Source organism: Lampris incognitus, chromosome 2 (assembly GCF_029633865.1).
Source record: "Lampris incognitus isolate fLamInc1 chromosome 2, fLamInc1.hap2, whole genome shotgun sequence".
NCBI lineage: Eukaryota > Metazoa > Chordata > Actinopteri > Lampriformes > Lampridae > Lampris > Lampris incognitus.
In genome coordinates this window covers 131,499,526-131,524,418 of record NC_079212.1, presented here as the reverse complement: position 1 = coordinate 131,524,418, position 24,893 = coordinate 131,499,526, and the positions used below count along the sequence as shown (strand labels likewise).

At 43.4% G+C, this 24,893-nt stretch overlaps 2 protein-coding genes across 4 annotated transcripts in view; one reads left to right on the top strand and one right to left on the bottom strand.

Moving 5' to 3' along the window:
* LOC130107219 (histone deacetylase 7-like) overlaps window positions 1-13,509 on the top strand; it is a 46,464-nt gene extending 32,955 nt beyond the window's left edge. For 2 of the 3 annotated variants that reach the window (XM_056273701.1, XM_056273702.1), the window contains exons 16-25: window positions 1,721-1,828; window positions 2,057-2,112; window positions 3,486-3,573; window positions 4,271-4,390; window positions 6,599-6,696; window positions 9,448-9,566; window positions 9,843-9,976; window positions 10,172-10,256; window positions 12,698-12,845; window positions 13,155-13,292. In XM_056273701.1, the coding sequence (XP_056129676.1) occupies window positions 1,721-1,828; window positions 2,057-2,112; window positions 3,486-3,573; window positions 4,271-4,390; window positions 6,599-6,696; window positions 9,448-9,566; window positions 9,843-9,976; window positions 10,172-10,256; window positions 12,698-12,845; window positions 13,155-13,200 (1,002 nt within the window). In that variant the 3' untranslated portion in view covers window positions 13,201-13,292. Of the gene's footprint in view, window positions 1-1,720; window positions 1,829-2,056; window positions 2,113-3,485; window positions 3,574-4,270; window positions 4,391-6,598; window positions 6,697-9,447; window positions 9,567-9,842; window positions 9,977-10,171; window positions 10,257-12,697; window positions 12,846-13,154; window positions 13,293-13,417 lie in introns of those variants that run through there. The other variant, XM_056273703.1, reaches the window with a different exon arrangement.
* An 8,599-nt stretch (window positions 13,510-22,108) lies between these two features.
* Window positions 22,109-22,950, bottom strand: twist3. The gene has a single exon (XM_056273704.1). The coding sequence runs from the start codon at window positions 22,679-22,681 to the stop codon at window positions 22,109-22,111; it is 573 nt and encodes a 190-aa protein (XP_056129679.1). The 5' UTR covers window positions 22,682-22,950.
* Between the last annotated feature and the right edge of the window lie 1,943 nt (window positions 22,951-24,893).

The window sequence follows — 24,893 nt, the reverse complement described above, 5'->3', positions numbered from 1 at the left end:
CGCACACACACACACAGACACGCGCGCGCGCACACACATGCGCTCCTGTTAAACAAAACAAAATAAATTTGGGAATCTTTCCATCGATCTAATCACATTACACAAACATTACATGGCTAATTGTGCCTCATTACACAATTAAGCAAATAGGACTGCAAATTGTTGTTCTTGTTAATGGCTTAGATTTGCCTGAAAGCCAATAAGATATCATGGGCAACACAAAGGTAAGAGATGGGCGTGGCGAAGACAGGGAAGGATAGATTTGCGAAGAGAATGTCGCTTGGAGGGATGCCTGAGAAAGTGTGGTTGACTGAGAAGGAATTTATTTAGGAGGGGAAAGTGTGGAGAGAAAAGAAAAGGTGGGCACAGAGGAAGAATTGGAAGATGAAATGAGAAACAGAATAATGATGAGAGAGCAGAATGGGGGGAAATGAAACAAAGAAAGAGGGAAATCGCATCACTGGATAGGACTGTGAGAGAAAGATTAAGTGAAGGGTCAAAAAGGAAGGGTGAAAAACTTGAGTGCAGCTTTGTAATAAGACCCCTGTGATGGGAGTGGGGTATAACAACAGGAGCATCGACAGAAGAGAGCACAAGAGATGGGAGGAGAGGGATCGGGATGAGACGGTAAAGGAGGAGAAGGGAATAGGTGAAGAGAGAGGAAAAAATAATAGGTAGAGAGGGAGGAACAAGGCAGGGTGTCTGTCAATAAGACGACTGATCTGCCTGGATTTCCGGCCCTCGGCTGCTCTGGTGAAGTGGGCTGATTGGAACAAGATGGCATAGTCAGCGATAAAAGAAATTCCTCTGATTTCATTGTTCCGCCTCTCCAAGCCACCAGAAATGTGACTTTTGAAACACGGATCAACAAAGATAGACTGGGTGAGGTTATTCTTAGAACGGATTGAATTGAGAGATTGAGGATCTACCAATAATCAGTGGGATTACTGGTTTTCCTTCTGCATGGCTAAGGTCATCGTCAGCTCCACTTTATTACTTTTTTTTTTTACAACCTAGACGTTCTTTTTGTAGTTTTTGCCATCAGTTATAATATAATTTTACTCACCAGCTTCAATTTGGAGATTTTAGACACGAAACCACCGCTAGACACAGCTTTACAGTGGTGTCTTACTGAACATGAGCCTTAAACCCATCCTTCAACAACTACAACAAAACAAACCCTCATGTCTCAGTTAGACCATGTACATAATTTCCCATTATAGGTAACTTCTCAAATGCGTTGTTCATCAATGGTCACCAATGGTCACTACCACCTACAGTTAGTAAAAGGGTCACTCCCGCAAGCTGAATGCAGAAGTAGCTCAGCAATGCAACGTGCAAATGTGTCGGTTGTTGACAATGTTGGACATTTTGGGAAATAACTTTTAACTTGCACTTTTGTTTTCACCTCCAAATATGCGGTTTAAATAATTGGGTTAAATTGGACTGACTGAAACCTGTCTGACTGTGGTGTTCTGTTGCCCAGTAAGATGGCGTTGTCAACCTCTAGCAGTGCTCCAAAATCTCACCAATGAAGCCGTTGAGTAAAATTACATCATAACTAACCTGCACAATGGCAAAAATTACAAAAATAAGACCCAGGTTGTAAAAATTACGGAATGATCCTTTAATAGAAAACCATTAACTTTTCTAGCCATTTAGGTTTTTGTCCTTTATCTTTGCATGATCATTGTCTCATTGTTGTGTGACCAATAAATAGGTAGACAATGATACAGTCTGGAATGAGATGCACACGCCATCAGCATCCAAACTGGCGGTAGGCTGCGTGACGGATCTGGCGCTCAAGGTTGCTCAAGGAGAGCTGAAGGTGAGACTGTGCAGTCATCTACTTTACAAAGGTGATGATATCATCTGTCAGTAATGCCAGAGCAGTGGTCAAATCCTATGATGAATACATTAGGCATGCTGATCTACATCAGCATGTCGAAGTGTAAGTTTCAGTACTCTCAACTGCTTGGGGTTGTGCTGTTTGGTTAAGCATCTGTTCATCTTTGAAAGCAGTGAGGTTGTGACATTTTTCGTTCTCCTCCCTCAGAATGGCTTTGCAGTGGTGAGGCCCCCTGGACACCATGCATCCCGCTCCTCACCGCTGTAAGTATAGCAGTACGCATGTGCACACACACACACACACACACACACACACACACACACACACACACACACACACACACACACACATGCACTAACACACACATGCATACATATGCTAACTTCTCGACGGTTAGAAAGAAAATAAGCAGAGGAGGTCATTTGCCTTGGGCATTACACAGGTACCACATAGCCACACAAAAATTGAGAAAGAAAGAGGCAAAGTCTTTCCTGCCTCGTCTCTCTTAGAAGGTGCATTTGATCTTAGGAAAAAAAAAATCTTTGAAATACTTTGAAGAAACCAAGTGGTGCCTAGAATGTGTGTGTTCTTATACTTGTATCTATGTGAGGACCAAATTGAGTTTTTAACAATCAGATGAAATTTTTGCAAAGTTAGGATATTTATGCCAGTCCTCACATCTTTAAGGGTCTGTTTTAGGGTTTAGGACTTGGGTTCAAGGTTACGTTTAGAAGTAGGATTAGGGTAAAGTTAGGTAAGGTTTAAGGTTAGGTATGCAGTTCTGGTGGTTAAGGTTAGGATTATGGGTTAGGGAGTGAATGTAGTCAATGAGGGGTCCTCACAAAGATAGAGGTGTGTGTGTGTGTGTATGTGTGTGTGTGTTTTATATGAGGCGTTAGCCAACTAACCACATTCAGCTGGGACTGTGTGTGTGTTTGCTCAGCAGTGCTTGTCATTGGTTATTTATGCGATGATAATGACTTTTCTTGATGAGGGGAGTTTGGACAGCATATATGATACCATCCACGTACACACTTAAATTTTACGACCCTTGCTGACACTGACACTTTCACCATTCCTCCATTGCATACATAAACATCTTTTTAACTAACATCTTTTTTCAGCGCACCTTCACCATTGACTCAGAAGGGCTGGTGTGAGCACCAAGCCAAATTGAGTTGATTTCTCTGAAAACATTTCAAATAAACTGTCAGCACTTCATGCAATGTCATCATTTGAAATGTGAAGTGTATTTTACAATGGGGGGGGGGTTGTTTGTCACAAACACTGAATGCTGCTCATCTCTGAGCAAAAGGTATTTGACTCATCAGCATAATTTTCTGTGTGGGGAAAAAAATCCTTTTCATTAGTCAGCAAAAAAACAAAAGGATGAACGCAGAAGAAATTCAAATGCAATAAATTTATTTTGATATAGCGAATTATGACACATTCCCATGAAACGAGCTTCTGCAAGCCCTCTTACCAAAGTAGCATACACATGATTCTTTATTCATGAGGACTATTAGGGAAATGTTCCTGAGGTTCATAAAGTTCATATGGTGCCTCTGTAACATTGATTTGAGGAAGAGGTCCTGATAAACAAACGTGCCGGTTCATTCTATCTGTTCGTTCACAGGGGCTTCTGCTTCTTCAACTCCGTGGCCATCGCTGCCAAGCAGCTCCAACAGAAACTTAACGTCAGCAAGATCCTCATCGTTGACTGGGTGAGGGAGCGGTCGCATTATTAGATATCACTGGTCCGCACATGGAGAGGAATTAATACATGCACGCATTCACAAACACGTGTGCATATTGCACATGCTCTCGAAAACATGGGCCCAGAGGCAGACTGGGACTACACAGTAGCACTCTTAATTCATCATTTAGAGACACTGTAATAACTGGTCTCCACATGTGGTCTACTGGAAACAGGCACATATGCAAAGGACTGACTCACAGACATGCAAATATACAACAAAAAGGTACAGAAAAACGCACACACATACACACGTACATCACATGTGAACAAGCGTGTCGATATTAACAAGCCTTGGTTATGTCAGTGTTTTGAAACACACCTTGCTCTTTGACACTACATTAAATAGTAATTGCTACCTGCTTTTGTCAAAGGTTTTGAGCTCCAATAAAAGATAGATCATGAAGTATTTTCCATTGACAAGGGAAAGCTTTGCAGCACTACTCTCCACACTTAAGGCCAACTTTCTTACTAGTGTTATGATCTGATCAATACAGCGTGTGTATTTAAAAGTGCTTCGATAATTTGGTCGGCTGGAAACCTTTTAAACTTAAAGTTAAAACGGTATTTTTAATACTGTTGGAATTCATCCAGCTTTAATTGCACACAAATTCCTGCTCTGAATTTTGGAAGACCCCCTAACTTGTCCACTGATCCATGGCTAGGATGTACACCATGGTAATGGCACGCAGGAAGCCTTCTACGATGACCCCAGTGTGCTGTACGTCTCTCTGCATCGATACGACAACGGCAACTTCTTCCCCGGTAGTGGACATCCCGCTGAGGTAAGAAAGCACTTCCGTCTGGTGGTGGTGTAAAGGTAACTCGTTGGTGAATGCATTTTCCCATCAAATAACGGTTCTGAGATTAGTCACTGATCTGGTACACCAGTGCTGCATTTGTATTCTTTTTAACGCTGAGGGTCAAACATGGGATGGAGTTGTATGTGGCGTGTGGTGGTGATGGGGGGGGGGGGGTAAGAGTGGAACAATTAAAAATAAGCAGCTGTAGCCATCCACCATTTTAAAGATTTGTGTTAACATTTTTGCCATTGTCACTTTTGTATACTGCTTATGCCTGGACTTCAGATTTTTAATCCAGACATGACATCACAGCATGGACATCGAGCGTTAGTCATTTGTTCAGCTTTGATTGTCCACTTCATTCTGAGTCATTAAGTGGAAATTTTCAGAATGAAACTGTTTTGATTTGATAAACCCAAATACCACACAAAATCACTGCACTATAAATGAAACCTTATCCTGATCGATTCAGTTTGTCTTCAGGACTGAACGAAAATATTTCTTTTTGTTTCATAACTTTTCAACAGGATGTGTCCAGTATAACTGCATGTCTAGATTTGCATACAGGAAACTCAACTGCCTGTGAATTCCGCCTGCGGTCTCACCAAAAACCAAGTGCGATGAATGTCCCCATTCAGATGAATTAACCCCAGCCCAATGTTGCACTTACCACCCATTCGATCCCGTACAACTCCCCCTCCTTTTTCTCCCATCCTCCCCAACAATAATGAGGAGAAAATAGCCAATGTTTTCCCATAAAATATCCCGATGGGGGATGCTGCATAAAAAGCTGTGATGGCTTGGATGTGGCTTTGCCTTAAGTGGCCCCTCAACCTCCATTGAGCTGTGTGGTAAACCTCCGGAGCCTCACTGTCCCCCCGTGTAGGTATATAACACGCCATGGGGTAGAGGTGTGATGTCATACCCAAAACAAAGACACTGAGTACCACACAGAGACCAGCAGAGGCCTAATACACTCCAGCAACTCGTGAAACATGAAAGGGAGAATCAAGGATAGAAAGGGGTGCAAAATCTTTTGGAGTAAAAGAAAGGAATTTTGTGTGTGTCTGTGTTTCTGTGTGTGTGTCTTTGTCTCTGTGTGTGTGTGTCCACATGCATGTGTGTGTGTACGGGTACATTACCAGTTGGCAGAGGGCAGAAGGCCTCATGTGTTTTTCGTTTGCCATGTGAACATCCCGTCCGCTGAGGGAAGAGTGGAGTCAGACACTCTACGATGCACATCAGCATTCCCGCTCTTTCAAACACCCCCTCGCACCCATGCACAACAACTCACGCGCACACGCTCTAAGGAAATTACCATGCTCTGTTGCCAAGAGGGTGTCAGTCAAACTCCTTCTTCTCCCCCCGATCTGACACATTGACTGATGGTGAAGGGCTTAGAGAACAGCTAAATAGCTGCTAGCAGGACTACAAAGAGAGTGAGGCAGGAATGGTGAGGCCTTCTTTCCAAGTTATGATTCTCAATTCTTCCTCTACCCAAAGTGTGCAAGGTCAAACAGAGGCAAGGTCCCTTGGCTCTGCCTGGTATTTTGTGAAACTGCTCAAATCTGTAAGATCGACAGTTGCCAAATGAAGAAAAGGTCCCATTATAGCCATAAAGCTTGGGAATTGTATTTGGGTGTAGCTCTGTTGTGGCTCTGAGTGATTTATAAGCCCATTTGACAAACTGTATCAAAAATCAAAATGGAGGAACAGGGGTGTTGAATTAATAGTCATCCGTCTTTCATTTAGAAATCGTAATCACTCCCTTGTGTTGGTTAAAAAGAGATGCAGTCGTTTTCTCTCAATTGCTGCAATGCTACTTTTGCAATTGGGGTTCTGAATTTGTGAACATTTGACACAAATCTGTGGAACTGCCCAACTTTCAGCAAGCCTCAATGTGATAACATAAAAGACAGAGATGGGAAGACGGGAACATTTATCATGGCCTTCCAAAGTATACGCATGTAATAAACCATGAAGACTAATGGAAATGAAAGAATCTTTGCTCTCTCTCTCTCTCTCTCTCTCTCTCTCTCTCTCTCTCTCTCTCTCTCTCTCTCTCTCTCTCTCTCTCTCTCTCTCTCTCTCTCTCTCTCTCTCTCTCTCTCTCTCTCTCTCTCTCTCTCTCTCTCTCTCTCTCTCTCTCTCTCTCTCTCTCTCTCTCTCTCTCTCTCTCTCTCTGTCCAGGTGGGTGTTGGTGCAGGGGAGGGCTTCAGTGTGAACGTGGCATGGACAGGGGGTTTGGACCCTCCCATGGGTGATGCAGAGTATCTGGCAGCATTCAGGTATGACCTTTTCTTTTCTCCATGAGGCTCTTTTTAGAGCACATAATGTACAGACGCATGTATATACAAATTGATTTGTGTTTGAGTTGCTGTACTCTGGCCCATGGCTTTCCATGAGTCCATATCCAGACTTACCTAGGACATCATATCAGTAATAATTTCACACAGATTCTTCATGTAATGGCGTAAAACTATTCCGATGTACCGTGAAGATGCACATTTGCTCTTGCTGTGCGTTTTTTTTTTTTTTTTCATTCCCGATACATCCCTGAATGTGTACGATGTGGGTCTGGTGTGTGGCATAATGAACTCTGAGTGTTTCTGTCAGCAATACTGGCTCCCCACCAGACAATTAAACAGTATGTGAGGTCTGCATGGTGCTGCATACAGTACACACAATGGGTGGCCCCTCGTCAAGGGAAAGATGCTAGCGGGCTAACTCATTCTCTTATAACCAATGGACTCCCATAGACCAGCTCAGTAACACAGATCAGTGTTTATTGATACACTGGATGCTAACTGGGGAACCGCTGGTCCGACTCTTAGCAGGGGTCTGGTTTTGGTGATGTTCAGTCAGGATTTGGCAATGGCAAATATTTTGATATCTAAAACTTGCTCAGTTAATTACCCTGCAAAACTGTGTCCTATTGACCTCGTTTGAATTGCCAAAATTTCAGCATGGCACTTGGTTAAATAATATTTAACATCGTAGACATAAGACGTAACCAACAAAGAGTTTCTATAAAAAATATAAACCTAACTTTGCTTTGAATGATGATTTTCCCTGTCAGCATCTGTTGCTGTCTTATGGATGAGAGCCAGTGTGAATAGGGGCATAACGTTATACATACTAAATTTAATGCATCATGAATCCATGTTTAGGCAATGAGTACCTTCTCTGGTGCCAGCCCCGTAATTCAATTGAAGTGATTTAGATTAGGTCGGCCCTTTCCAGACTCTCTTTCTTTAGGATGGAACAAAAAGTAAGGCCAGCATGTGGCTTACGATGATGTGTCTCTGTTTTCTTGGGTGCCTATTAGGCAGCGGAAAATAAGTTGGTAGAAAGCGATGGAACTGACATACAGTCAAAAGACGTCTCAATTGGGATGAAAAGGAGCGTCATGACATGATGCACACACACACTTGAGCAAACACACATGCACTTCAGAGTGAGAATTTTTTGGACAGTAGGAATGTCAGTATAGTCATCACTAGCACAGCACAGGTGTGTCACACCCACTGGTACAAGAGGTGCATGTGAATGTAAAATTGCACCTATGTATTTTGGGGCTGGTGCACACAAGTTTGTGCATACTCATATTACATTGTGCATTTCCGAGGGGGCACAAGAGCTGGCGGTGTGTGCAGAGATGGGGGGGGGTGTTCAGGGTGGGGAGGAGGGGAGGAGGAGGAGGGAGGTAGGGGGTGCATTGTTAGGGAATCCAAAGGCGGCGTAATTAAGCTCAATGGATCCCAGATGGCTGGCTGTCAGTGACGTGAGAAGAGGGACGAGCTCCTAATAGGAACCAGACGGTTCACAAACGCCTTTGAACTGCCGCCCTGAGAGAGAGAGAGAGAGAGAGAGAGAGAGAGAGGAATCAAACTCGGCATGGACCGTGCACGCTTGCTAAATCAATGGCAGCAGGAGAGGAGAGGAAGCGAAAAGAGGAGCAAGGGAAGTGGTTCCAAAAGAGTAGAGGGGATTATTCGTTTAGGCGTCATAGTCCAGATTTATTCAGGCACTTATTTTATCTTCTGCTGTCACTCACCTGTAGATAGTGAGGAAAGTTACCAGGCCTTGTCCCCTACTTGTAGTTGTGCTATTTAGACTGGCTTGAATTTTGATCACGAAATAATTTGTATTGAGTCAGAGATGTGTTGCTGGACATGTTTGCTTATTTTTCAGCAGTACCCAGTCTCATATTCAAACAATTACACACAGACATACCTTAGCACTTCCCCACACAGCTGCAGTGTTCTACACATGGCCATTGAACAATAGCGAATTTGTCAAAAGGATCTATCTTTTGTAAACTTTGATACAATGTATTTAGTTTTCAGTGTATGAAACAATGTGCAATTAGAATATCATGAAGTGCTACAATACGTGTGTCTGCTACTACTGAACTAACCACTGTCAGACATTTTCACATCATACTATATGAGTAAAGTGATAACTTGAATGGTAAATTGAATTTATCAAATTTAGGGAAAGATTTAATGTTGTTCTTTAAATTGCTTGATCCTGACATATATTCTGTTGTCAATTTTGTAACCTTTCCATCATCTCATTACCACTATTGCCATTTTGTTGAAATGGCGACACCATAGAGGGACTGGCACATAGCCAGTGAATGCAAAACCTCTACAACTACCACAACTCTGCCCAGAAATAAAATTATAGTCCTTTGTTATGGGAAACATTTCACATCCTCTTATTAACTTTCATCCACTGTGCTGGTATTTGACATTATAAAGCTTAGTAATAACATATTGTCTCATAAAATGAAGGTGGTTTTTTTTTCATCACAAATTTGCTCACACCTATAGGAAAAAAATGTAGGAATTAAAGAGTTTACATTTTATTAAATTCTTCTGCTGCTTTTTGTGCTCTTTGCTTGTTTAAATGCACATAATGTTATTGCTCCTCCGTGAGCCAAGGAAACCATGATGAAAAGTTGGAAGTGTATTAGTGACAATGTTTATGGCCCATAAGTTCTACATATTGTTGTTTTCTCTCTTTTCCCTCAGAATGGTGGTGATGCCTATTGCCCATGAGTTTTCCCCTGACGTAGTGCTGGTGTCGGCTGGCTTTGATGCTGTCGAAGGACATCCAGCCCCATTGGGAGGCTACAGGGTCTCAGCCAAGTGTAAGGCTCAATAAGCCCCAAGAGGCTTTTCACTCAATCATAGACTACATACATTATTACCATGTGCTTGTTCGCACAAACACACACACACACACACACACACACACACACACACACACACACACACACATACATCTATGGATGTTTCTCTTTGTGAGTCTCTCAATTTTACACAAAGACAAAAACTGTGAAGAATAATTGCCTTCTTTGGAAGTGCTAATCTGAAAAGAATGACGGCTCCACCTCCCTCATTTGCGTTTTGTTTGTCTCCCTCAGGTTTTGGCTTCCTGACCCGCCAGCTGATGTCTCTGGCCGGGGGAAGGGTGGTCCTGGCCCTGGAAGGGGGGCATGACCTCACTGCCATCTGTGATGCCTCCGAAGCCTGTGTCAGCGCCCTGCTGGGCATGGAGGTGAGAGACCTGTGTAGTTTGGGAATGAATTGGCATTTTTCGCATGCGCGTCATTGCACGGGTGTGTCATGAGAGAGAGGTGGAAACTAGGATGATACGGGGGTTGTCTGTGTTTGTGTCTGTCTCTGTGTATATGCACTTGCAGTGTGTGGGTTTAAATTCCTCTCACCACTGGGTCTTTGGGTTGTTTTCCAGGTGGAGCCCCTATCCCAGTCAGTCTTGAACCAGAGGCCCTGTGCCAACGCTGTTCTGTCCCTCCAAAGAATCATCCAGGTTCAGGGTAAGACATAATGTCAGATCTACAGTGTATGTCTGTACAATGCAGCCTATACAACCGGGGCCCCTATACAACCGGGGCCCTCTGGAATAGCGGCCATTCAGAATAATTAAACCCCTGCATGCATTCAAATTCTTCAGTAGTCCCTGCATGTATCAATAAAGAAACTCAAATAATTGCATAGTATCACATGGATGTAGGCCATTTGCTTAGTGCCACACCCAAGCTACCTATGTCTGCTTTCTCAGACGCACCTGAAAGGGTCTGACGTTTGAGTAAGTTGACTGTACACACCGCCGCATAACTAACTACATGCACACTGAAATTCAGATATTATCTTGAGTAATATTATATTATAATTAAGACATGACCCACATGACCATGTAACTGTTTTTTTATTACTGCATGTAGCCCAAATAGTAAACCAAATAAGGTCTCAGCCAGACTAAACATATTTCGATTAAAAGGTGAAGTATTGGGATAATTAGCCGGGTTATTTAAAGGCTGTTTAGACATGTCAACACCTTACTTCAGTTGAACTGTTGCTCCCAGCTGCGGTTTTTGCAACACTTTCTGACATTTGTCACAATTTGACAGCACAGCCCTCCTCTGATGTTGCAGAAGTATTTGTTTTTATAGAAAAATTAATGAAAAAAAATTACAAGTCTCAGCCTTTTGGGCTGAGACTTGTAAAGAATATCATGAGCCTGAAACTGTGCTCATGTTTAATATTTTGACTGAATTGATATGGTCACAACAAAAATCCTGGCTGTGGCTTTAAAAACAGGGGAGAAAGTTGCACAGAGGGGGACATTAAGGGCGTGCTGCAAAGGGGACGTTTAACATTAATCACCGTTATTCGGTCCACGCTCCATTGCATATAAACTGCAATGGAGAAGAGACTTTTTTTTTCCCCGCGCAACTCATAAAATGCTAAATCAGACAGTTGTTGTATTCAGACCTCAATGAGATTGTTGTGCGAATGTAAACATAGTCACTTGTGTGTTGCTCCTTTCCTCTAAAACCTGTAAACACTCAGCTTTTTTTGTCTCAGCCACTCTTTCTGTTCTCGCTATCAGTCTGTCTCCTTTTTTCTTTCTCTCCCTCATTCACCTGCTGTACCGCTTTTTGGCACTCCTCTTTTTACACTTTTTATCACTATTTAAAATGCTCTCGCCCTCCTGTTTTTTGTTTTTATACCTCTAATTAGCGAGGTATCTCTCTTCCTCTTTCTCTGCTTTGCTACTGCTCACAAACCACCTCTCCTTCCCATCCTGTGCTACCATTTCTCCTGCAGCCCTCTGTTTGACTGGACGGACACACACACTCGCTCTCACACACTCGCTCTCACATGCATAAACGGCCACCCTGGCTCCAATTATCTTCAAACACTCCTCTGGCACACGACCTTCACAACATCCCCTCCTGATTGCACACAAATGTTATCCCAATCCAATTAGATTAATTAAAAATATTTGCAAAACCACAAGAATGTTAAGCCCATAATTTAGGCCTTAGGAAAAATATATGGGGGATGCGTACTTACAACACACGTGTGAACACACACACACACACACACACACACACACACATAAACACACTGATAAACTCTTGCTACAGTGCACATGGACTGATCGATGCTCTCCCTCACGTGCAAAGAATGCATAAGTCTTGAAATTTGTTACTTTGACAGTATAGATTATTGAATATAGTTAAAAAATATTCAGAGCATTGCCTTTAGTGTTGTAACATTTTGACAGATATGTTTCTGGTTATAACTTGCGCTAAATGACCACAGACCAGTATCGCCTCGGCGACTGCCAGAACTTGACTTACTATATCCAGATCAAACAAACAAGCCACGCTTTTGAATGATGTCATGTTTAAGAACATACAATAAAGCTCAGTTCTGTTAAGAGAACATACATCAAGGGTGATATTCAAATAATCAATTATATTTCAAAATCAATTGAAGATATTGATGAGTGAAGCCGTTATTTGCTCTTTCCTTTTCTCTCTGTGTGCGTGCATTGGAAACACAAATTCGGCGGGTCCACAAAGGCGAGAGGACACATTTTAGCGAAAGGAGCGCTGCAACGGGTTCGTCTTTGTAGCGGTGCACGAGCTTGCCGGATGAGCTAGCCAGAATCTTCACACACCAGCCGTCACCGCTGGACCGTGTAGCGGTTGTTTATTGATTGTCAAGTCACACAATCAGCTGCGTTGCCTTGCTGGGGAAGCGTCTAGATTTCCCTTTCCAGTTTATTGCCTTTGTGTACATCTCCCTGATTTCACTGCCACGGTAAACAAGCCTCACACAGAGATGGCCAGCAGATATGGTTCTGTGTACAGCACAGGTGTTTTCAAACGCCCCCAGAACATTGCTCTGATGCCTCTCTCTCTGTCTCTGTGCCCTCTCTCCGCTTTTCCATTCCTTCCTCCAGGTAAATATTGGCAGAGTGTGAAGCCCTTGGTCTCCACAGTGGATTTATCCTACGTGCAGGCCCAGAGACTGAGGCTGAGGCGGGACTCTGACAGCGAGGCTGTGAGCGCCCTGGCCTCTCTATCTGTTGGAGTCCTCTCGCCAGACAGGTAACAGAAGCCAACACACAGACCGAAAACAGATGTGATATTAAGCAAAGCCGTCCACCTGATACGCTGAGCAGTGTGTCTATACCTGTTGCTTTCCAAGTAAACCGAATAATATAAATGATGCTGTATTACAGTAATAGTGTACCCTATGGTTTGATAAACTCGCCACCTGTCTTTCTAGGTTTTATACTACCCAGTCTTAGGGCGTGCAAACGTTTGCAGTTAATTACGCGATCCCAAAGTGTTTACTGTTGTGCCTGAATCTATATATGGGATGTGGCTGATAAGTTTCTCTTCTCTTTTTAAAAGAGAACATCCTGACGAAGTACTGGAGAGAGACACTGACTCCATGTAGAGAAAACTGCACATAAAATAACTTCAAGAAAATAACGGCGCACATGCACACACAGACATGGGGACGCACACACATGAATACACACACACACACGTAACCACATCACTGGAACCAGATGCCCTCCACAGTTTAACCACTGTAAAGAAGCCTCACACAAACTCAGCCACCTCCATCTGTGTTGCTACTGGTCTTACTGTCATCTCTTACCTGCCTCCAGAAGTACACGCCGGTGACTGTTTACCTGGACATGCTGGCGAGACTGCTCCTATAATTCCTGTGATGGTTCTCCATACATCTCCCACATGGGGCATCAAGTAATGAAGTGGGAGATGTTGAAAAGTAAAAGGACCAGAAACAGATTAATGAAGGATCTTAATTCTTGGGCACCTTTGGGAGCAAGCAACTTGACTTAGCTTGAAGAAACCTGAGAAAGTCCTCTACTCAAAGACTTCCCCTTTGAAATGAAGCTGCAGAGCTTGTTTGTGAGTATTTGGACCATTGTGACTATGCCCGGAGTCAAAGGTCCCCTTGGCTACTTGGAGAGGAAGATCTCCCCGCAGGAAGTGCCTATGAAGGAGGGCAGATATACTCACTGCACTTAACCATGATATCATTAGTCCATTGGTGACAAAGAATGCAGTGAAGGAAAATATCAGTTTTTTTCTATTTGTTTTGCACTGTACGTTCTGTAATGTGAATTTGAACAATCTTAATTTGTAGGTTGCAGAAACATCCATGTTGTGGTTTTTTTCCAAGGTAGACAAAGAAACCTTTTGTTTTTGCTCATTTTAAGCTCTTTTTAGTATGCATACATTTTGCTAATGACATACTTAATTTTGAATGTCGACGCGTTTTTTTTTTCCTTCTCGTGTTTATTTTTGAAGCCAGCAGAAGTGAAGCAGCAGTTTGCCTGCAATACATATGTTTCATGTATTTTTTTTTTTTTTTTGATATGTTCAGATTTTCTTTTTTTGTCTCCTGAGGAGAACATGCAGTAAAATCCCAGATTTCTGCGGTCATTGTTTTCACTCTGTGTTGGACAAAAGAGGACAAAGCGATCTGTAGGTGAATGAATGACATTTGTGGCACTAGCCACGATGAACAGCTCATGGATTTAGCCACTGGAGTGTCACAGAAATGGACTGAATGTGGGCGACAGAAAGAGCGGGCATAATGCAGAAAAGTCCCTGCATGGGAATCTTTCCATGGAAGGCAGTAATGGAAGATATCGATGATACCTTGAATACATGTGATCATTTCTGACTGGTGCTTTTCATACAGTATGTAACACCAAACAGCAATGACTTTATCCAAGAAGTTGCAGGTCAGCGATCCAGATCCTGTTTGGAACGAGTCATTCTTCTTCATTTTGGTGTTTCGATTTGAGCTGGGCCTGAATACTGACCTTGGATAGCAACAGCTTAGATACTGGTCTTTTGTATTTATTAGGTCTACAACAGCCTCGTGCTAAAGACAAGTGCACTTACAACGCCCGATCATAATGGGAATCGGACAGATTATGTGTTAAATTCCTCTTTTTGACGATGCTTTTTAAATGGACCAGTGTTTCAACCTGTGGATGAGCATTCCTGCTGTATTTTGTAAACTTCTCATAGATTTTACTCTGCCATAACAAAGACAAGTGAGCGAATCTTTGTTCACACAATCGACCTTGTGCCTTTCTGTTTACTGTCCATTTCAGGGATGTTTCGCTCTCTGGACCAAAGTCCCATGTTAACAGATAGGATGTAGTAATAATAATAATGATAATGTCCATACAGTGCAAATGAACACAGGTTGCGTACAGCCGACGCTAATGAGAACAAGGTGCCAGCTATGGACTGGCATGGCTTAAAAAACTTCAGAGCATCTCCAGAGTTTGTGATGGTTTTATTTCTTATCCAAACAGTTGAGTATCACCAAAGGCACTTAAAGGATATGTAAACAACTAATTTTTTTTTCTTCATGAAACTAACATGCCTTATATTTATAAATGCCCCCCCCCAAAAAAAAATTCTTAAGTCTTTGCAGTCCCCTTTGCATGTCTTGATGATCTCGACGGTGCTATAGGCTAATTTTGTAATTACTTTGATATTTTTCTTTCTTTATGTCGGGGCCTTGCATGTGCAACCAAAGACCTGTGCAGTCTGTTGTGGCATACTGACAGCGTGACATGAAAAGACCAGTAAGGGAACACAGGAATCGTTATGAAGTCTCTATCCCTTACAAAAAGTCCTTCAAGATTTAGGGTCCATATTATGCCATTGTATTTTATTAATTTAATTTTGTGGGTTTATTTTTTTTGAGAGAAACGTTATGGAAATGCCTTGAATATATGTTGTTGTTTTTTTCTGGGTGTTTCTTTCCTTAACACAATTGTATTCTTTTTCATATTTGTGCCTTCAAGAATTGACCATATATATATATATATATATATATATAGAGCATGTAGCTAGTGACCAAAGTACACACATTGCCCCACATGCTTTGAGCTTCTCATTCTGATCAACCTGTGTGAAAAGTGGCCTTAACAAACTGGACCTTTTATTAAAGCTGCAGGCCATGTGAATCTTTATTTGTGATCCGTTCTTTCTTTTTCTATGTGATGTATATACCTGGGGTTTTGACAGCCCCTTTCCTTTCTACTATTTTGTTTTCCTCAATAAAGGAAAATGATATTCACTCACTTCTTCAATCTACTTACTCTTTCCTTGGATATCGCAGAATTGAAATTGGAAGTGTGCGGTTTTTTAACTCATAATTTGTTGCGACATGTAGCTTTTATTGAATCCATAGTTGGGGAACTTGGTGTTTTTGTTTGTTTGTTTTAAATCATGGATGGTTGTCTATTATGCAAAGGGTGCCATGGCTCTCTGTGCATATGGTAATAAATAGGTTACCGACTAAACCTTTTGCACTTGCACATTTTATTATCCACAGGAGCTCTCTTAATGACGATTACCAGAAGCAGGTGCCACAAAAAAAGACAGATTCAACAAGCAATCACACTATGTTTTGACTCCAGCAGTAATAACTTCCTCATAATTTTACACATTTTCACAAAGAACTTCTTCACGTTTTTAAATGTGTAATCCATTGACCGAGCATGTGTCACAGCACAAAACTTGCCAAGAACGAATTCTCAGAACTGTGGTAAATACTAAACTTGTTTTATTTACAGAAATACAATGTGGCTGTCTTCAGAATGCATTATTAATAAATCCATCAACTGAGTACCAAACATGGAAAAGACTCATAACTAGGTTACTGGGTGAGCAAAGATCAGTGGTTTATGATGTACCAAGATATTTTACCATCAAACATTTCCATCAGGTAAAGCGAAGATAATGAATATGTAGTTTGCACAATACAGTGTGCGTATGCTAATTTCACAGACAGACTCACTGTAAAAAAAAAACCAAAAACAACACAACACAACATAACACAACAGCACACAGGAAGCTGTGCAGCTACTACAGTACAAAAGCAGAAAATTTGCATAAGGTTTCTCGTGCGCTCCCCTGCCCACAAGACGGGCGTTTTTGAGAGCCAGAGCGATTAGCTTATTCGCATCTTAGCTGTAAACATTCATTGTCTGTGACCGCCCTGTTTCAGTCTCTGCATAATTATCATTAGTCATTTTTAATTTTCCTCTGGCAGCGCCCCGTCCCGCTCGGAGGGCTGTAAAACGGGGTGATTTGTTACCCCGGTTACCTACGGCGGCGTTCACGCCAGCGCACGTGTGTGCTATCGTTTTCTTCAGGCCAGCTGTTGGGGTTTTTTTTAACGTCTTGTCTCTCGACTACCATGTCTGCCTTACATATTCAGTGTTTCAAAAACACCTAGTCAGAAAGTCTATTTACGCTCACGCCACAGAGACAACACCTTCGCGTCCTTTAACCAGTAGGTGTTTCCAGTCCATAAAGAAAGGAAAGGGATTTTTTTGGGGCTTTGGTTCGGTTGGTTTGTTTGTTTTTAGATGAAGGGTGCCATCTCTGCTCAGGGGATGTCATTTGGGTCAGGAGCGGGTTTCTTCTTTGGGGATGCCTACAATTGTCCTTGGGTCATTTTTCTAGAGAGAGGAGAAACGTAAAGAGACAAGCAGTTAGCAACAGTGCTGCAAAGGCCTCTGCCCTCCATGGAGGCTGAGACAGTTCATAATGTCACTCAAATCACACGGCTGCCGTGAGGACGGACGGACTCGGAAGGAAGGCAGAAACGTCCTCTGCAGGTAGGAGATCGGCGCGTTGCGTTCAAGTGTGTGTCTTTTATTGGCCTTTGTGTTTTATTGTGCCTAGCGCACGTAGGAAAATACCCGTAAAGCCTTAACCTCTGCTCCATCGCTTTCTTCTCGAGCATTCTCGGTTGTGCGTAATTACAGCGCTCCCTCCCACGCTTCACATGTTTGTGTGTGAGAGACAAACAGAGAGCGAGGGGGGGGGAAGAGAGAGAGAGAGAGAGAGAGAGAGAGAGAGAGAGAGAGAGAGAGAGAGAGAGAGAGAGAGAGAGAGAGAGAGAGAGAGAGAGAGAGAGAGAGAGAGAGAGAGAGAGAGAGAGAGAGAGAGAGAGAGAGAGAGAGAGAGAGAGAGAGAGGTCCAGTGAGCTGAAGTCAAAAGTCTGTTTGTGGACACTGCCCCATGGCTTGACTTTCACTACACCGTGTAAGTGTCAGTTGCTGGACATGGCATGTTTCCTCCCCAACAACAAACACAACACTGTGTCGGCGCGCTGCAGCCAGCTGTAAACGGGGTTTGCGTCTGTCTTTCACCGAGGGCGACGCCAGTCGGACTTGTTACGTGCACATTGTGAGCAAGCACGCCTGCATGTGGTACCGGAGTCTTGAAAGCGCAAAACCTTCACACGAGGTCTTGTTTGCTCCCACGAGGCGTCCTTTGACTCGCCTTCTACACTTCAAAGATGATTTGTTCCGTCCGTTGCATATTTTGCCGCTTAGGCCAGCGAGAGACATCGGAACCGCCGAGGAGCATTGTGGACCGAATACTATTTTCATCGCACAGCTTTTTTTGCTCAGGGCTTCTGCTTACGTGTCCTCCGAGGCTCTATCATTCCAGATGTATGAGCGAGCCTAACCTAAAAGACACACACACACACACACACACACACACACACACACACACACACACACACACACACACACACTCGTACACGCATACATTACGCAGACTAGCACACAGGTGCATGCACAGACGTATGTACACGTGCATGTGCAGACGACGGACGCCAGCGCACGCCTACGTACACAGCCCGTCCACCACCACCTGCCCCTCGGCACAGCTCGACCCTCTAAAAGTGAAGATATGGATAAGCATCAGAAGCCCAGAACAGGAGTGACCGATTTGCAAGCCTTTAAAGGGCAGATGGACTGCAAAGGGCTTTGCATCTGGCCCCACCAAGATCAGATTTAAGTTAAAGGTGGATATTTAATATGCATAGCAAGGCATCCAACAGCTGGTCGGTCCAAAATCTAAAACACACACACATGCACACACGCACACACACACACAAATATAAACACGCATACACAAACAGCAAAGCCAGGGGTTCCAGGAGAGGAAAGAGCAGTGACAGGAGGTTTGATTGGAGGATAAACAAGAAAGGAGTGGATTGTTTTTGCCAGCTAAAACAGAACAGCCCTCTCACGCTATAAATCCCTAACCACACATCCACTGACTCTGACTACATGGTCAAGAAAATGCAAAAGCAAGTACATGCAGAGACTGCACACCATGTGCTTTGCATGCACTTGATGATGGAAAAGTTCAAATCTACATTCACACTTCCATGTATGCACATCTGCACATAAATACACACACACACACACACACACACACACACACACACACACACACACACACATATATATATATACAACACACTAACACTTGTGCATTCCATCACATAATTCTTTAGCGCACAAAAACGATGCACCTTTCACCATGTGCACACCACACACACATGTAATTTCACCTTTGAAGATCTCCTCCGTCCCTAGCCATCTCATGACATCAGACATTTAGGACAATTGCAGGCTTCGTACTCTCTACAACTTTCTCCAGTTGCCTCTGCAGATCAGAGGATAACAGGGGGAGGGGAGGGGAGGGGAGGGGAGGTAATAACCACAGAGCTGTGCTCAAGGACACTCAACTCCAAATGCAGTGGTCATGGGTTTCCATCCAGATCACGGGAACCTTCAAAGTCTGCTCCAGGGGCCACGGAGGATTTAATAGTAACCCAGAGAGGAACACCTGGCGCGTGTGTGCACATGGCCTGCGACTTTGTGTAGGTGAACATATGTGAGAGTGTCTGGCAAATGTAGTGATAGTGTTGAAGTGTGTGGGGGGCTGTTACTGTCTACAGTATTCTGAGAAATGACCAACTTCATCAGAGTGCACTGGCAGGTTTGTCATCCACATGTGCAATACAGTACCTGCAAGAGCATGTTTCATAAGACATTTCCTACTCTGTGTGTGCAATATATGTGTGTGTGTGTGTGTGTGTGTGTGTGTGTGTGTGTGTGTGTGTGTGTGTGTGTGTGTGTGTGTGTGTAAACCAATGTCAAGTTGGGAGCATGTCTGCAAATTTGCCTGTGTGTTTGGTTTGATTCATCTGGTGTGTGGCTGTGTATTTCGTCCAGCGCCATGTTCCCCCAGTATTATGTGTTGTCAGGATTCACCAGTGCCCTGACAGACCCATGGAGGCTGCTCTCTGAGTCGGCCATGACTGTTCGAGCACCCAACTGCATCACAGTTCAGCCCCTCGTGCTTTCATTCAAACACTTATCTTACTGATCTGTGCCTATGTTCCTGTTTACTTGTGGAGATACATGCACATATGCACACACATAAACACACACACACACACACACACACACACACACACACACATGCATGCATACACATAGACACATCCTGGTGCATGCTGCTGCAGAGGTAATTGAACACACCAACACAAAAGTACTTTACAGTGACACACACCCACACACACACACACACACACACACACAATGCCTCATGCCCCCCCTGGGCACACACACCTTCCTAATGCCTCACAAATGTTTCCAATCTAAAGGTTCCTGCTTGTCTGGGCCCCGGCGGGGCTTGATTGCACGACACTGGATACAAGATCCCAAGGAGCAGGGGCAAGACTTCAGGGACGCGGAGGGGCAAGAGGGAGAGAAAGGGGGAGATGTTTCCTTTTTTCCCTTCTTTTTCCCCTTTTTTTTTTTTTAATTCTCAGTTTACCTGTGCAGGACCCCAGCATCTGTTTAGATGGCTGGGGAAATGATTGCAGCCTGGCCGGAGTCTATCAGATGAAACCCAGGGGGAAAACATGCACGCTTGTCTTAAGACAATGAAATCATACATCAGCAGTCTGCCAAGCACCGAAACCGAAGTGCTCGTCTTGAGCACCACAATGTGAAATGTGCTGTTGCTTCGCGATGGCTAATGATGTGTAACTAAGTTGTAAACAACAACCGGATCGGCGTTATCTAGTCCCTCTCAGCGAAACAAGCTTCACACAACGAGAAAAACACATAAACTGAAAGTCTAACAGCTTGTTTGGTTGTTTAGAGTAAGACACTACTGACACAGTAAATGTGACGGGTGAACATGGTAAACACAATCCAGAGTCTGACAAATGCCTCTAAGCTGGAACTGGATACCGAATAGTCACATGAAAGTAAATTACAGATGCTAGTTAGCCATAATTCTAAACATGTTTTCCTGGGAGTTAAACCCACGCTCTTTACAAACATGTAATGCCTTATCACATAAATACGATGGTTTGCCTACTAGCTCGGGTTGAAAGTCTTGAAGGAAATAATATAAACCAGAAGGGTTTTTTTTCCTTCATTATTGTTGTTCTACAAATTAATATAAGGGGGGGGAAAGGGCCACTGTCGGTTGTTGGGTTTTACAATTATCTAACCAAAAACTGAACCGCAGCTGTGACGACCGAGGAAATATATTTTGTATTTCCCAACAGTTCGGTCGAGTAGAAACAAAGCTGCTATATTTATTTTTAAATTTCACAAACTGTGTGCACATGCGGCTACGTGCATCTCCCCGCTGTAACCAGGACTGTTTACAGACACACAATAAACATTCACGTTCTCAAACTTGTATACATTTGCCATAAGGTGCTCTTCATGCAAGCCCTAGAATAGCATCTGCCGAGTTAAATGTTAAAATCAAAATACATAGGACAACTCGGACAGTTATTCAAAAAAATTTTTAAATAGTTTAGTTTTCTGAAATTTAACAGACTTGTAGTGATAGTGTTATTTGTTCAAAATTGTTTGAATTTTTTCTGATATAATCAATATATTATCAATATTTGCTAGTCCACTATATGACATATTCAGGTGCTTCCAACAGAGCTGTGTGTGTATGTGTGTATATGTCATGTGTGCACTCGTGTGTGTGTGTGTGTGTGTGTGTGTGTGTGTGTGTGTGTGTGTGTGCGTGCTCATAGTTATGTGTGAGGATGTTGGTGTGGCGGGTCCATACCTGAAGGGCTGCACAGGACCAGCTTGTTGCATTGGGCTAAATTGTAGGCCAGAAAGCAGAAAATACCAGAAATGGAGGAGAAAAAATGGAGGGAAACCAGGGTGAGGGGAACAGATACAGCCAGAAAGACAAAACTGCAGCTCTTAAAACTACTGTCAGGTGTAGAAGATGAGTACTCTACAGTTGGCTACAGCACTACAGTGTGTATAGACAGATAAAAGATGAGCTGTATGGCCAGATTTGGAGTAAAAAGGTTAAAGTTGGAGCATAAGGGAGGATCTGATAGAGTTTAGGAATAGAGGATTGCGTGCAGAGACAGACACAGACAAAGATAAGGGGGATATGGATGAGGACAGGGAAAGGTTAGATGGGAGAAGTTAGTGGCTAGCGGACATGGCCCAGGCACCCTCCATTCTCCACACGGAGAAGGCATAGCTCAGTCTTTCATGGGCCAGGTAGTTGCAGCTGGCCAGCTTGGCATCCATCTCATCACTCTGCAGCACCTGGTAGAGGAAGTCGATATACCGCGATGCTAGCTTGAGGATCTGGATCTTGCTCAGCTTGTCTGACGGCAGCGTGGGGATGATCTTACGTAGGGAGGCAAAGGCGTCATTCAGAGACTGAGTACGCTGACGCTCTCGCACATTGGCGATGACACGCTGAGTGTGCAGGTCCTCATAGGGCTGTTCCGGCCCAGGGCCTAGTGATGTTGGAGCCAATGAGACCACAGCCGAAGGGCTTTTCTTCAGCCTCTTTGGACCAGATGGGAGCAGGCTGTTGGGGCTGCCGGTGTCTGTCTCCTCTGCCCGACCAAGGGTGTCCTTCTTCGGGTATGGGGAACGTTTTCGGGTTACTGGTTGGAGGGCCTTCTTTGACCCTCGCTCCAGTTCCTCTTCACTCGCCCCAAGTCCCCCCTCGGGGGAGTTGGTGTGGGACACCTCCTCTCGCATTGCAGCGTCCCTCTTAAGACCTTCTACCTTACTCTTCCAAGGCGGGACGCTGTCAATCTAGTCTCTCTCTCCCTCGGTTCCTCTTCTTGGCACTTGTGGAATGTACAGGCCTGGTGAGCTAGCTGGAAATGTCTTCCCTTCGTTCCAAGAAAGAAAGAAGGAGAGACGTTTTATGGCTGCTGAAGCTCCATTAGACTGAATGTCACAACTGCCCTGTCTCTGGGTTACCTTGTTAAATTTCTTTCTCTTACAGTCCCATCTCAACCTGACAATCAGATCAACAACAAACCATCTAACGGGCTGGTCCACCTCGTTCCTTTTTATACCCGTCCACCGACCCAGGACGTCTGGGCAGTTCCCATTGGCTTAGCGAAGCTCAGTTAGGCGTGGTTTTGGGTTGGGGCAGGCAGGAAAGAAGGAAGTGAGCGTTAGCTGGGTGGATGGTAGAGGAAGGGGGTAAGTGGCCCCCACAGCCAATAAGAAGCGCCGTGTCTAATGCTGCAGGAGATGTCTGACGCTTTATGGGATCCAGATTTCTGCTGGAACTCGCCTGGCGTTCGTCCGCACCCTCTTGTCGGCATTGTCTCTCATTAATTCATTATGAAGGAAGAAGGAAAAAATATAACAATCGCTCGAACTTTTTTTGACCGATTGTTACAATGCATTGATGTGTAATAAGTTTGTGCTCACTGAGAACTCGTATCGAACATAAAACTGCAATGAGAAGGAGAAATGATAACAATGACAATAGTACAGCCACTGAAAAACTAAACTGGAAAGGATGCATGAAAATCACGACTCGTACGTTTTAATACAATCTATAAAGGTTTTCTGTGGTCGAATTTAAAAGAAGAAGTTGAGCCAGTTATCTGTCAGCCATTATCTATGATATTTTGTTAACTGGATATTATAAAAACAGATCTATCAGCCCCCCCATGACCTCCTTCAATGAAGATAATGCAGATTAACAAATTGAAAGGGATTTATAAGTGAAATGATAACCTTAAAAACGTCAAATCTGGGTTACAAAATGCACTGTTGGAAATTTTACCATGACAAGTCATGAAGTCTTAAAAACCCCAAAGGGATTATCCTTCAAGCTGTTCAGCCATAGTGGTGTTTGAGTAAGAGAGATAAAATGTGAGGTTATGCAAGCGCATATTCTCTCGAAAGGTTCACATCGTCATAAAAAAAATGGGAAATTCGTGACATACCAGTATCCGATGATTGAAACCAGCTGCCAAACATTTTAAAATAATTGTAAGTAATAACTATTCAATATTCAACTCATAACCTGAATGCAAGTTTCCAGATACACTTGATAAACAGCATAGTGAGCAACTTGAAATTTACCCTTCGCACCAGCCATCCTTTTCCTCCATGTTTGACCTGTAAGCCATGTAGACATCAACAGAGCCCAGAGAGGACCCTAAATAAGCCTTGACCCCAGTGTCCTGGTGACCTCATCCTGGTAAGGTCAGAGAGCTGCTAATTGTGCCATCCATGCCTTCTGGCGAAGTTGACATATGTTCTCTCTCTACACCACAGACCCTGGGGAATGGCACATCTGGGGCTGCAGCTAGTCAGCACGGCTAACATGCACTGTGCCTGCAAGCAACGTCTGCAGGGATTGTCAGCAGTGACACAGCGTTCTCAGGTTGGACAACATAATTTTCCATGCCGTCTTATGGACAGCAAACCAAGGTGTCATTTGTTTAACCAATGGCAAAAGAAAACACTACACTGGCTACTCAAGGTTTGAGGGAAGAAACAACAAATCCCAAATAGGTCTACCAATTGCACACGTCTCCAGTAACACCTTCATGCATCATGATTTTAATGACTCATGTAGGGATCATCACAGAGCAGTCAGATGGGGGTTTTCCATTGCACTAATTTTGAAAACATATACTTTTTTGATGGCAGCACGGCGCCATTAATAACTGTTTTCAGATTTAAAACTTCCCACTTGGTGACTTTTTCACAAAGCACTGACACGTCATTTGCTATCAAACCAAGCTCAATTTCAATCAGAATGATCGAAATGCTGCCCAGGGACGCAACGTAAAGGCACATAAGACAAAAAGATCAAAATAAATAAAGACAAGTATACGCCGATCAAGTTTTCACCGAATGTGACTAAACCCTATGTCGCTCATGTCATTCTGCTACAACAATGTTCTGTCCAGCCGTGTGGGTGTGATTGGCTGCT